At 47.8% G+C, this 14,721-nt stretch overlaps 1 protein-coding gene across 1 annotated transcript in view; it reads left to right on the top strand.

The window, feature by feature from the left end:
- The window catches only part of GPS1 (G protein pathway suppressor 1), a 49,042-nt gene that overhangs the window by 24,869 nt on the left and 9,452 nt on the right, over positions 1-14,721 (top strand). The window contains exon 10 of the mRNA XM_068263019.1: positions 8,814-8,919. Coding sequence (XP_068119120.1) covers positions 8,814-8,919 — 106 coding nt within the window. The remainder of the gene's footprint in view (positions 1-8,813; positions 8,920-14,721) is intronic.

Below are 14,721 nucleotides of genomic sequence, written 5' to 3'. Positions count from 1 at the left end.
TCCTTGGCATTTTACCCCATCGTGGGGGAAGTATAATAGAGCACACTATAATAGGTGGTACTCAGTGGCGGACACAGCCAGCAGTGGGCCCCTGTGCAAAATTGTAATTGTGGGCCCCCTATGACCTGGCTACAACCTGCGGCGCGCTTAGCGCGCCGCGGCAAAAATTAGTGGATAGAGCCTGCGGCGCGTAGCGTCGCGGCAAAAAAATGGGCGTGGCAATGACCGGATGAGGGCGGAGCTAACTGTAACTTAAAGCGAACCCGGGGTGAGGGTTTATTTCCTTTTAAACAATACTAGTTGCCTGGCGGCCCTGCTGATCTATTTGGCTGCAGTAATAAACTGAATTACACCAGCAACAAGCATGCAGCTAATCTTCTCAGTTCTGACAATATTGTCAGAAACCCCTGACCTGCTGCATGCTTGTTCAGGGTCTATGGTTGAAAGAATAAGAGGCAGAGGACCAGCACGGCAGCCAGGCAACTGGTATTGCTTAAAAGGAGAGAAATATGGCAGCCTCAATATTATTCTCACCTCAGGTTCCCTTGAAAAGTGCAACGCAAAGACAGTGGGCCCAAGTTTTGTTGACCCTTTCCCCAGAAAATTCACATAATTGTGCAGGTTTTCTCAAGAAAATACACATATATGCCCAGAAAATACGTGCAATCATGTCGGCAGATATGCCCAGAAAATACGTGCAATCATGTCGGCAGATATGCCCAGAAAATATGTGCAATCAAGTCGGCAGATATGCCCAGAAAATACGTGCAATCAAGTCGGCAGATATGCCCAGAAAATACGTGCAATAAGTCGGCAGATATGCCCAGAAAATACGTGCAATCAAGTCGGCAGATATGCCCAGAAAATACGTGCAAACAAGTCGGCAGATATGCCCAGAAAATACATGCAATCAAGTCGGCAGATATGCCCAGAAAATACGTGCAAACAAGTCGGCAGATATGCCCAGAAAATACGTGCAATCATGTCGGCAGATATGCCCAGAAAATACATGCAATCATGTCGGCAGATTTGCGAAGAAAATACATGCAATCATGTGGCAGACCTGCCCAGAACATACACCTGCTAATATAAATAAAACAAAAACATTTACTCACCTGCAGCAGCAGACCTCCTGTCCCAGCCTCCATCCGGCGCGCAGCTCCCATGGGTGGTTGGGTGGATAGGTAGCCTAGTGGGTGGGTGAGTGGGTGGGTGGGTTGGTAGCCTGGTGGGTGGGTGGGTGAGTGGGTGGGTTGGTAGCCTGGTGGGTGGGTGGGTAGGTAGCCGGGTGGGTAGGTAGCCTGGTGGGTGGGTGGGTAACTAGCCCGGTAGGTAGGTAGGTAGCCCGGTGGGTGGGTAGGTAGGTAGCCTGGTGGGTGCGTGGGTAGCCGGGTGGGTGGGTAGGTAGCCTGGTGGGTGGGTTGGTAACTAGCCCGGTAGGTAGCCGGGTGGGTGGTTAGGTAGGTAGCCGGGTGGGTGGTTAGGTAGGAAGCCTGGTGGGTGGGTAGCCGGGTGGGTGGGTAGGTAGGTAGCCGGGTGGGTGGTTAGGTAGGTAGCCGGGTGGGTAGGTAGGAAGCCTGGTGGGTGGGTAGGTAGCCTGGTGGGTGGGTAGGTAGGTAGCCTGGTGGGTGGGTAGGTAGCCTGGTGGGTAGGTAGGTAGCCGGGTGGGTAGGTAGGAAGCCTGGTGGGTGGGTAGGTAGCCTGGTGGGTGGGTAGGTAGGTAGCCTGGTGGGTGGGTAGGTAGCCTGGTGGGTGGGTTGGTAACTAGCCCGGTAGGTAGCCGGGTGGGTGGTTAGGTAGGTAGCCAGGTGGGTGGTTAGGTAGGTAGCCGGGTGGGTGGTTAGGTAGGTAGCCGGGTGGGTGGGTAGGTAGCCTGGTGGGTGGGTTGGTAACTAGCCCGGTAGGTAGCCGGGTGGGTGGTTAGGTAGGTAGCCGGGTGGGTGGTTAGGTAGGTAGCCAGGTGGGTGGTTAGGTAGGTAGCCGGGTAGGTAGCCGGGTGGGTAGGTAGCCGGGTGGGTGGTTAGGTAGTTGGGTGGGTGGTTAGGTAGGAAGCCTGGTGGGTGGGTAGGTAGCCGGGTGGGTAGGTAGCCGGGTGGGTGGTTAGGTAGTTGGGTGGGTGGTTAGGTAGGAAGCCTGGTGGGTGGGTAGGTAGCCGGGTGGGTAGGTAGGTAGGAAGCCTGGTGGGTGGTTAGGTAGTCGGGTGGGTAGGTAGGAAGCCTGGTGGGTGGGTAGGTAGGTAGCCGGGTGGGTAGGTGGTTAGGTAGCCGGGTGGGTGGCTATCCGGGTGGGGGGCCCGACTCCTATCCTCCCTCCCTTCCTTCCTCACCTCGGGGGGGCCCCCTCCCGATATGCGCGGCGGGAGAGCGAGCGGCAAATGCAGGAAGTCTTCAGGGCTCTCCAGGCATCCGCTAGAGGCCCAGCCGCTGAGTCTCCAATATGTCTCCAACTGGAGACATATTGGAGACCAAGCGGCTGGGCCTCTAGCGGATGCCTGGAGAGCCCTTCCTGCATTTGCCGCTCGCTCGCTCTCCCGCCGCGCATATCGGGAGGGGGCCCCCCGAGGTGAGGGAGGGAGGGAGGATAGGAGTCGGGGGGGCCCACCGGGAATAAAATAATTAAAAAAAAAAAATATAAAAAAAAAAAAAAAAAAAAAAAAAATACTTAATGGGCCCCTGAAGAAAACGGAACTTCAGGGGCCCTCGTGCGGCGGCACGGCCTGCACGGCCGTATGTCCGCCCCTGGTGGTACTGTAACAAGAAGCACTAAATTGGGGGGTCAGGAGACAGTATGAGTGGCAGTGTAATAGGAGATCGTGAAATTAGCAGCCTAACCCATTTAACCCTCCTGGCGGTCTGTTTTCCGCCAGGAGGCAGCAGTTTTTTGTTGTTTTTTTTTAAATCCTGTAGCGAGCCGAAGGCTCACTACATGATAGCCGCTGCTCAGCGGCATCCCCCCGCCCGCTTCGATCAGGAAATCCCGTTCTAAGAACGGGATTTCCTGGAGGGCTTCCCCGTCGCCATGGCGACAGGGTGTCAAATATTTAACGTTGTAGTCCTTTTATATATCATGAATTTATATATTTTGATTTATTCCTAGCCCATAGTCTCAAAATTACTGTAGAAATGAGTAATCAGTTTTTGTATAATCCAGTTTTAAATCTCGCATAGAGTGTAATGATGTGAAACTATTCTCATGTATTCCCACACTTGGTTTTTCTCACGTTGAAAATGACGTAACTAATAGCTGAAATATTTTAGCAAGTAGCAAATAGTTGGCAAGGTCTCCTAGAATGACTCATAAGATAGAAAGTGAAACCAAAAAGTACAATACATCATCAGAATGAATTTCTGGAATGTGATGTGCTCACATACGCGTATGTTAATCAGCAGGAGGAGTTAGATTTCTTTCTTTGTTCTAACATTATAAAAATAGGTAATGAGAGAGAGATTTTTAAGCTGCTGCTGCTTCTGCTTAAACGGTCTCTAGGAACTGGTAATGTATCTCATGCAATATATTTTTTGGTGGACCTAATATGTTAGCAGATATCTTAGTAATTGGCATCCTAATCATAACTTGCTTATATGTAATTTTTGTATATTCTCTGTATATTATCACAAGAATACATTATATTTAGTGATAATTCTCTTGTCTGCGTGTTCTGTTTATTTCAACCTGGGATATGCTAAAAACAAATATATGCAAGCTTTCAGTGGCTTAATACCCATTGATATTAACAGATTAAAGTAGTAACGCTAAATGAAGAGTTGCACTTCTATCTGTTAATAATCCTACCTAATGTGTAGGACAGGGGCGTTTCTAGGGTCCTTGGAGATCGGGGGCACCTGTGGGCACCAGGGGGGGAGGTATATGCGGCGCGCGCAGCGTGCTGCGGCAAAAATGGGCGTGGCCATACAGTGAGTGGGCGTGGCCATGGGTGGGGCCAAATGTACATGAACTTAGCAGCGGTGTAAGCTACAGATAACGGGTCTGCCCATCGAAATATTGGATGGAGCCCCCTGTCCTTTATTTGGATAATTTACAATCAGTATAGGCATAGATCAAAGATGTATACGCACATACAATTTTGATTGGTCAATCACTGACCCCCAATTTTACCACCCCCGTGCAGTAAGTGGGCCAACAGACAATGAATTTTATGAACAGAGCTAAAATTGGCTAATCAAAATTGTATGTGTGTACCAGGCTTTACAGCTAATACTGTACATACTGAAAGTAGCAGGGATCAGCATACAATATAGCTGGTTTACAATCAGTAAAGGCCCAGAGTAACACCTTACACTGTACACACTGGAGGTAAATCAGCACACAGTGCAGGCACTAGAGAACAGCGTATACTGTACATACTGTAGGCAGCAGAATTCAGCACACTGCAGCTAGCGTGCCAAAAATATGAGGATCACGTTGTGCGGCGTGCTTATCGTGCCGCACCGAAAAATGGGTGGGCCATGGACCAGAATATAGGTGTGGTAACGGCCGGGTGGAAACAAATTTACATGAACCTAGCAATGGTGGGACATTAGATTATGACAGTGGTGGCGAACCTTTTTGAGGCCGAGTGCCTAAACTGCAACCCAAAAGTCACTTATCTATCGCAAAGTGGCAACCGCAATTTAAACGAAATACTGTACAAACGTTTTAACTCATACATGAACATTATGGAAAATCCAAGTTGAAAATAAACTGAGTAACCAAGCAGCTCAGGGTGACCCAAACTACTAAGAATGTATAGGGGGATAAAAGGAACCAAAAAGCCCTCCTACTAAAAAAGCAAAGCTTGGTGTAATTGCCTTCTTAAAACAGAAGGAAATTTGCGATAATTCAGTTATAAATGAACATTTGTGGTTACCCACAATGCACACCTACTAAATATGCAAATTATCCCTTTTTGCCCTTGTTAAGCCAAGCAAGCATCCAGATCCGCTGGTTTATAGCAAGCCTATAGCTTTAAGTTTTACACAGCCATATCAAACCCACATGTAGACAGCCTGTTTCGGACTTTTGGTCCTCATCAGTACATGGCAGGGATTGATAAGGCTGTATGAGATAGGGCTTGGACGAGTACAACAGAGTAACCAAGCAGCTCAGGGTGACCCAAACTACTAAGAATGTATAGGGGGATAAAAGGAACCAAAAAGCCCTCCTACTAAAAAAGCAAAGCTTGGTTACTCTGTTGTACTCGTCCAAGCCCTATCTCATACAGCCTTATCAATCCCTGCCATGTACTGATGAGGACCAAAAGTCCGAAACAGGCTGTCTACATGTGGGTTTGATATGGCTGTGTAAAACTTAAAGCTATAGGCTTGCTATAAACCAGCGGATCTGGATGCTTGCTTGGCTTAACAAGGGCAAAAAGGGATAATTTGCATATTTAGTAGGTGTGCATTGTGGGTAACCACAAATGTTCATTTATAACTGAATTATCGCAAATTTCCTTCTGTTTTAAGAAGGCAATTACACCAAGCTTTGCTTTTTTAGTAGGAGGGCTTTTTGGTTCCTTTTATCCCCCTATACATTCTTAGTAGTTTGGGTCACCCTGAGCTGCTTGGTTACTCTGTTGTACTCGTCCAAGCCCTATCTCATACAGCCTTATCAATCCCTGCCATGTACTGATGAGGACCAAAAGTCCGAAACAGGCTGTCTACATGTGGGTTTGATACGGCTGTGTAAAACTTAAAGCTATAGGCTTGCTATAAACCAGCGGATCTGGATGCTTGCTTGGCTTAAAAAGAAAATAAACTGTGAAGATAAACAATTTCATCCATCCTACTCCTGAAAAATGTATTCAATTTTTTTAGAACCTCCCAGTTTTATTTTCTGTTTTAAAAAGCTACAAAAGTAGGTTTAATGCTATTGTCTCATATGATAAGGATTCAGCTTTTCCCATAGTCTCGCAGTTAGCAATCATGTGACCCCCAACAAGACAAATTCAGCAATCATGTGACCCCCAACAAGACAAATTCAGCAATCATGAGGCCCCCAACAAATCATGAGGCCCCCAACAAGACAAATTCAGCAATCATGAGGCCCCCAACAAATCATGAGGCCCCCAACAAGACAAATTCAGCAATCTTGAGGCCCTCAACAAATCATAAGGCTCCCAACAAGACAAATTCAGCAGTCATGAGGCACATAAATAGACAGCATTTCACATAAATAGGCAGAATCCCCCCTTAATATGGTAGCCCCCACGTTAGGTAGTGAGTGACAGGGACCCCCAGGTTAGCTACCAGTGAGTGACAGGCGCCTCCAGTTAGATAGTGAGTGACAGGGACCCCGATAGTGAGTGACAGGGACCCCGATAGTGAGTGACAGGGAGCCCCTTTAGGGAGTGAGTGAGTGACAGGGAGCCCCTTTAGGGAGTGAGTGAGTGAGTGACAGGGAGCCCCTTTAGGGAGTGAGTGACAGGGAGCCCCTTTAGGGAGTGAGTGAGTGACAGGGAGCCCCTTTAGGGAGTGAGTGAGTGACAGGGAGCCCCTTTAGGGAGTGAGTGAGTGACAGGGAGCCCCTTTAGGGAGTGAGTGAGTGACAGGGAGCCCCTTTAGGGAGTGAGTGAGTGACAGGGAGGCCCTTTAGGGAGTGAGTGAGTGAGTGACAGGGAGGCCCTTTAGGGAGTGAGTGAGTGACAGGGAGGCCCTTTAGGGAGTGAGTGACAGGGAGGCCCTTTAGGGAGTGAGTGAGTGACAGGGAGGCCCTTTAGGGAGTGAGTGACAGGGAGCCCCTTTAGGGAGTGAGTGACAGGGAGCCCCTTTAGGGAGTGAGTGCCAGGGAGCCCCTTTAGGGAGTGAGTGAGTGCCAGGGAGGCCCCCCCTTACCTCGTAGCAAAGCAGACCGCAGGATCAGCGGCGACCCGACCAGTAAGAGCGGGCGCCGGACGCACCCGCTCGATATGCGGAAGTGATGTCACTTCCGCATATCAGTGCGGGCACTGGGTCCTAGCGCCCGCACGATTGGTCGCCGGCTCGCCGCCTGATCCTGAGGTCTGAGACTGAGTGACGCGGCGGCTGGAGAGAGCCGCTGCCAGAGGGGGCCGGGCGGAGATCCGTGGCACCTCAGGACAGATTGAGGGCACGTGCCCCCCCCCCCCCCCCCCAAAATAGGGCTTGCGACGCCCCTGGTGTAGGAGCTGGCAAGGGTGGGATGACGTCAGCGACGTCGTGACGTCTTTGGGAGTCCCGATCCATCTCTTAGTGCTGCCTGGCACTAACTGGCCAGGCAGCGCACGGGGTCTGGGGGGGGGGGGGGGCAGAGTGCATAGCGGCGATCAAGCGCGGGCCAGCGGCGATCGGTGTGCTGACGCAGCTAGCAAAGTGCTAGCTGCGATCAGCAAAAAAAAAATTAAGCAAATCGGCCCAGCAGGGCCTGAGAAAACCTCCTGCGCGGCTTACCCCGAACTACGTTCGGGGTTACCGCCAGGAAGGTTAAAGACCATGCCTCCTGAAAAATAAATGTAGAGGTTCCTCGAGACCAAAACATTGTTAAAAAGGTAAAAAGGTTGATAAAGGCTGTCCTATACAGTATAGCATAACCAACTTTTACATAGGAAGCTTAAAGGGAACCTAAAGTAAAAAAAAAAAGTTTCACTTACCTGGGTTTCAACCATTCCGATGCAACTGCCCTGTGCCCGTTCCGTCCTGGAATGATCCTCCGATCCCCAACAGTGGTTAAGTTTTTTTGTTCCTGACAACTCAGCCAGTCGAAGACCCCTGCGTGTCCCTGACCGCATGTGTGTTCGATCACGCTCCCGCTGAATAGATCTCGTACTGCGCCTGCGCAGGTAGCTCCCGCCAACGGGAGCATGAGCGAGGACACATGCGGCCAGAACCGTGCAGGCGCAGTGGCCATCGACTGGCTGAGATGTCAGGAACGAAACTAACTGCTGTGGGGACCGGAGGATCGTTCCAGGATGGCCCGAGCACAAGGCGGCTGCAGGGGGCTGGTAGAACCCCCAGGTAACTAACTTTTTTTTTTTTGTAAGTTTACTTTAGGTTCCCTTTAGAGGCATCTATAGAAAATGGTTTAAAATGATTGCGTTATAATATGCTATTCTATCTCTGATTCAATGTTTTAAGACGAATTATATATAATTATAAAGCTTTCTTTTTAAATATTTAAGTCAGTATATTGGTTGCAGCCTTGTATACTTCAATAAGCAAAACTGGCTGATGATATTTGGAGGACAGACACGTTACAAAATAATTAGTAGTCATTTTGTTCACCCCACTGAATTAAAGCTGAAAATCTGCACTTTAACTGCATCTAATGCTAGGTACACACCATATGTTTTTTCCGGCAGATAGATGGTTCGATAGATAAATTCTGTCATGTCCGATATTATTTTGGATAGTTTTTCTAGTCGATTTCTCATAGAAGTGAATGCAAATTGATAAGAGAATCAAGCAGAAAAAAATCGAGTGGAGAATCGATCGGATGGAAAATCGACCGAAAAAAAACTCATCGTGTGTTCCTAGCATAAGATAGCGGTAATGTATAGAACCAAAATGAGAAAAAAAGTTGTCTCTCCAAATATTTATGGATCTAACTGTAAATCGATGATGCAGAATCTCGAGGTTATTTCTTCTTGGAAAAAAAAATAATCTAAAGCAAAAACATAATACAGGACAATACCTTATTTCTGACCCTCCTTGAAATCCCTCTGCAGCAGAATAAGGGCTTCTGAGAGCTCCGCTACACAAGTGGCTGCCTGTTCACTGCCATTGTACCTCTTTGAAAGGGCTAGACGGGGGAAAGATTATTTGTATATATGTAAAATCGTTTTGCTTTGTCTTCTTCAGCTCATTCAAGCTGTTTCTGGAGTTGGAGCCTCAGGTCCGCGATATCATCTTTAAATTCTATGAATCAAAGTATGCCTCCTGTCTGAAAATGCTGGACGACATGAAGGTAATTTCTTGTGTTCCAGCCATCTGAGACCCAGGCTTTGTGTGATAATGGCCACCCTCATCGCCCTTGTGTTCCATTCTGCACCTGTACGACAGATCAATGTCGCTGTGACATTTCTTTGTGAAGTCACGGTAACCATAGGGAGAGTTTTATTGCTCCTCTCTGAGAGTTTAGCCTAGCCAAAAGTGGTAGTTGATAGCAGTGGATCCAAACAATGATCGATTTTTTTTTTTAAAATGTTTTTTCTTTTTTCTCTGATCAGAATATAGATATCATAGTGTGTAGATTGATTTACTAACAACTGAATTGAACAGCAGGCCCACTAGCTTTGTAATAAATAATGTACAAAGCAATGTGTCCTCTGATTCCTCCACTGCTTCTGGCACAATACATTTAAAGCAGAGGTGTCAAACTCAAAAACAAAATGGACCGAAATTATACACTAGGACCAAGTCACAGGCCAACCTCAATGTCTATTGGCCACCTTCCTCCCTTATGAAGTTCCCAGGTGTCTAATGGCCCCCTACACACACCTATACAGTTCCCTGGTGTCTAGTGACCCCACCCCTATACCATTCCCTAGTGTTTAGTGCTTTCCATCTACCTCCCCATATGGCTTCCCTGGTGTTCTAGAGCTTCACCTTCAATATAGCTTCCCTGGTGATCTAGGGCTTTGCCTCCAATATACTGTAGCTACCCTGGTGGTCTAGAGTGGGCCAAACATAATGCAAAGTGGGGAAACCACCTGAGGGTCAAATCTGATGGCTCTGAGGGCCATATTTGGCCCATGGGCCAGAGTTTGACACGTATGAGTTAAAGGAACCCAAGGTGTGAGATCTATGGAAGCTGCCATATTTATTTCCTTTTAAATAATACCAGTTGCCAGGCTGTCCTGCTGATCTTTCTGTCAGATTTGTCATAGACACCTGATCTGCATGCTTAGCAGTAGGAGAACAGAGGCGCCAGCAGGATAAAAATGGATAAACCTTTAAAATTTGCTTGCAGGAAGTGGTGGACTTGCCTCCAGAAAGCAGACATGAAAGACTGTCTGGATAATTATGAACACATTTATTATATAGTACCCCAAAGTTGCAATGCGTTTCTTAGACAACGCCCACTTCATCAGGGTGACAAACAGAAATTCGGCAATAGCAAGTAGAGCGCCTCTGCTATTGCCGAATTTCTGTTTGTCCCCACCTTATTGCCTGATGAAGTGGGCGTTGCCTACGAAACGCGTTGCAACTTTGGGGTACTATATAATAAATGTGTTCATAATTATCCAGACCTGCTCTCTGGAGGCAAGTCCACCACTTCCTCCAAGCAAATTTTAAAGGTTTTATCCTGCTGGCGCCTCTGTTCTCCAACTGCTATATCGTGTCCACCCCTGGTGGAGGGGTGACCTACCCCCTTTTCTTCCGATCTACAGAGATCGACTTCTTAACACTGAGTGAGGACAGGCTTAATCTCCTTACCTGCCTATACAGTGGTTGCCTGCGCGGTAACCCATGTTTGTGAGTATACCTATCTCACTAATCATATATTCCTATTGTTTTTAACCTTCCTGGCGGTAAGCCCGAGCTGAGCTCGGGCTATGCCGCGCAGGAAGATATCTCAGCCCCTGGTGGAGCGATTTGCTCCATTTAAAATGCTGTACGCGCAGCTAGCACTTTGCTAGCCGCGCGTACAGCTTGATCGCCGCCGCTCTGCGGCGATCGCCCGTACGCAGCGGCGCAAGAGGGCCCCCCCCGCCAGAGCCCTGCTATGGGCTGGATCGGAGGTGTCTGACGTCAGGACGTCGGCTGACGTCCATGACGTCATTCCGATCGTCGCCATGGCGACAGGAGAAGCCAAACACGGGAGCGCGTTATATACGCGTTCCCCTGTTTGCTATTGATGCCGGCGACGATCGCACTAGAGGGACACATGCGCCCTCTAGTGGTGTTTCATGTAGCTACCACTCTGGTAGCTTTACATGAAACACAAAAAAAAAAATTAAAAAAAAAGGATTTTTGCCATTTTGGCAAAAAAAATTAACCGCCAGGAGGGTTAACATACTACCCCATATTGGGCTCTCCATTGTTTGATCTGCATGCTTGTTCAGGGTCTATGGCTTAGGCCCCGTTTCCTCTAGCCACTGTGCGTCCTACAAAACACACGGCAGCACTTACTCTTCTGTGAGTACGCAGCCAAATTCCGGAAGCCGTGCCATGCACGGCTATGGGATTCGCTGCCGCTCGCACAAAAACTGACAGTAATGTCATCCAAGGCGCTATGGCAAGCAATTCGGACAGCGGCAGCATTATTCCCTGTGGCAGTTTCCCTGTGCAATTTGCTTGCGGAGAAACTCCAGATTCGGACCAATTTCAGCGCTAGTGGAAACGGGCCCTGAAAGTATACATCCGACAAACTGAAAAATAAAAGAAGTCTGTTAGGTCCCATGGCGCAGTTCTGCTCTCTGCGCCCGGCCTCCACTCTTCCCTACAGAAGATCGCGGCTGGGTCGGGATCTTCTGCACGTGCGCCTCTTGTGATCTTGCTCCCATAGCCGAGGTTCAGAGAGAATTCAGCTATGCAAGCGCAGAACGCTCCCCGTGTTGAGCGCGATCATGAGAGGCGCGTCCGTGCATGCGCAGAAGGTTCCGACCCAGCCACGGGTCACAATCTTCTGGTGGGAAGAGCGGAGGCCTAGTGCAGAGCGGAACTGCGCTGTGGGACCTAGCAGGCTTCTAGGGGCTGAGTGGAACTTTTATTTTTCAGTTTGCCGGATGTTTCCTTTAACCTCCTGAACGTTACACCAATCAGGAGGTTTTGCCATTTTGTGCCCGCTCCTCCCCCGAAGAGATCCTGCAGCTGAAAACACTCTAGCTAGCACTAGGCTAGCTAGTACTAGTGTTGGGCACCCCCTGATCCCTGCCGCTCCCCCGTTTATACTTTACCCAGCCTGGATCAGCGCATCCTCCCCGGTCTTTACTATGGGGAGGATCGCACATGACGTCATGCGCAAACTCGATCCTCACCATAGAGAGACTGGAGCTGTGCATGGAGGCTGAGCGATCACTGGATCCAGGGGGGGTAATGTATAAACAGGGGGATCGCGAGGGATCCGGGGGTGCCCAACACTAGTACCAGCTAGCCTAGTGCTAGCTATAGGATTTACAGTCATTTGGAACTAAACATTTATTAAGGGGGACTCCTGGGGCCAAAGAGCGGTATGCCCGACACAGTGTCGGGCATACTGCTAAGGAGGTTAAAGGGCAACTGAAGGGAGAGGGACATGGAGGCTGCCCGTATTTATTTCCTGTTAAACAATACCAGTTGCCTGGCATCCTGCTGATCTCCTGCCTCTAATACTTTTAGCTATTTACCCTGAATAATTCTTGTAAAATCTGACAAGATTAGCTGCATGCATGTTTCTGGTGTGATGCAGATACTACTGTAGCCAAATAGATCAGCAGGGCTATAACAAGAGTCCAGCACACATCCCCTATAAAGTCAGATCATCACACATTGTCCATTATTTCACTGCTGAGGCTTTAAATCATCACCGTTTCTGATGCTAACAGTTGTTGTTAATCCACCTCCTCCAGATAGCACCCAACAGGAAACAGACTCACCAATTACACAGTGACCACTGTGAGACTGGTCATAAATTGCACAAACCCCAGGGAGCCTCAGTACATCAGGTCCTGGTTCCACTTTCAATGCTCATTCCAGATACCTCAAAACAAAAAAATCCATAGCGTAATCTAGTTTAAAACATCAATACTTTATTAAAAGATACACTCGTGTTTCCACTGATGTATTTCGCCTACAGATTTGTTTTTTTTATACGGGCTCTCCCCCGTTGCCTATGCTGGGCAAAAGCTGCTCCCTTCCGTATGTCCGGCGTCTTGCGTTCTCCACCGTCTGCACACACTTCCTGGTATGTCCAATCCATTGTGTGCTGCACACTAGGAACATATTTTCAATAGATTTCAGTATGAAATCTATTGGAAATTGATCTAAATGCATTATTGGACCATTAGATCCAATTCAATTCTATGGGCCATCTATTTGCTGCCAGCAGCTAATCTGCCTAGATTTTCCATCCTGTCAGATCCAATCGATCGAAATCGGCCACAAATCGATAGATTTGATAGAATCGGTTCTAGAGAATCGATCAATCAGTCGATGGTTGAAATCGACCAGTGTATGGGCCCCTTACGGACCTGTAAAATCTATTGTCAGCACTTCTTTGTACCACTGACACTCTGCTCCCAGACAATGAGATGCCACAGAAGCGCATGGTTTATGGCGGGTGCGGCATGCTGTGCTGAGCGATCTCCGTAGGGTTTGCGTCAGGAGTGATTTATACAGGAGGTTATGCTTTGAGCTGTCAGTGAGTAGTTTCATCTGGCGGAGCTGTGATGAGTCACTGGAGCTGCCGCACTGAGCCTCCAGTCCGCACTCAGCCTATTTACAGGTGCTTTGAAGTAGCCGTTGTTGTTGTTTTTTTTTTTTATTATTATTTTTTTTGTGGCCCTTCTAATGGCCTGCAATGGGCTGGTTACTTGGGGGCTGTAGCTGTGCCTTGTACAGCGAGCTGTTAATGTCACCAGCTGCAGTATTGATCGGCGTCGCTAAAAGCAACTCCGCCGCGAAGCACACAAGGCTTTGATCAAAGCCGCTGCCAGCGGCGCTCAGGTAATGCAAATAAATTATGTGCAGTAACGTTATTGTCACTTCAAACAAAATCAGTATTACTGTTTATTTCTTTCATTCTACATCTACATAGAAACCTAAAGTGACAGAAACACAGAAACCTTAAAGTGACACGCTACCTTTAGTGGAAAAAATCGCTGAGCATCTGTTTTCTACTTCCATCGTGTATCCCTAAGACATAGTATGTAGTACCTGTCTCACCACTTGCCAGCGATATACCAAATCCTGGCACCGCTGTGCACACCTGGGAGATCTGTGGGAGGAGCTTACACCAGAACACCCCTCCCAGTGGCCAGATCTGTTATTTATGCTTGGTTCTGGCTCTTGGGGGCGTGGTGTAATAATGTCACGCCATACTTTCTGTGTGAACGGCGCACTCCTAAGAGATGTGCATGCAGAGGGGTGCCCAGCCTCAGAAAGGCGGCATCATGCGTCACTGGCTGATGTCAAGACAGGAAATGCATACTATGGATGCGTTGTGATGCTCTGGCGCAGTGATTTTTGTCTTGTAAAGGGGTGGAAAGGGACTTTTAAAGAGTGTATTTATATTTTTGTATGCTTACAGTAACTTTAAAATAAGACCATGCATGAATAGTATTGCATTATACATGTACAGTAAAACCCCAAACCCCCATTATCCAGAACTCAGTTAACCAGACGTCTCAAGCAACTAGAAAAAAATTCTGGCCTTGCAGGATGCATAAATCTACTTTTACACTTCTTTATACAGTAATAAACCTCTGTTACATTATATTAAGTCTGTCCTTTGTCCTAATCCTGTATTTCAACATTAATTCAGAGTTTATGGTAAGTATACAGTGTGGAGTATAGTACTGTTTTGTTTTTTTTTTGTTGTTGTTTTTTTCAGCTAGGCCTATTTTTTCCATTGACTCTCAAGCAACCAGAAACTACACTCATCTGGCATCAGCCAACCCCCGTTGGTGCTGGATAATGGGGGTTTTACTGTATTACTGATTTTCAAGTGGACCTGAACTCTTGCAAAGGAAGGAAAACATAGAGAAATCCACCCTGCATGTATTTAGAGTTTAGCCTGTTTTATTCCCCCTCATCGGTGACTAATCACTAGTGTAATTTGATCTTA

The sequence above is a fragment of the Hyperolius riggenbachi genome, chromosome 12, assembly GCF_040937935.1.
Source record: "Hyperolius riggenbachi isolate aHypRig1 chromosome 12, aHypRig1.pri, whole genome shotgun sequence".
Classification (NCBI taxonomy): Eukaryota; Metazoa; Chordata; class Amphibia; order Anura; family Hyperoliidae; genus Hyperolius; species Hyperolius riggenbachi.
This window is presented reverse-complemented; position numbering and strand designations above follow the sequence as displayed.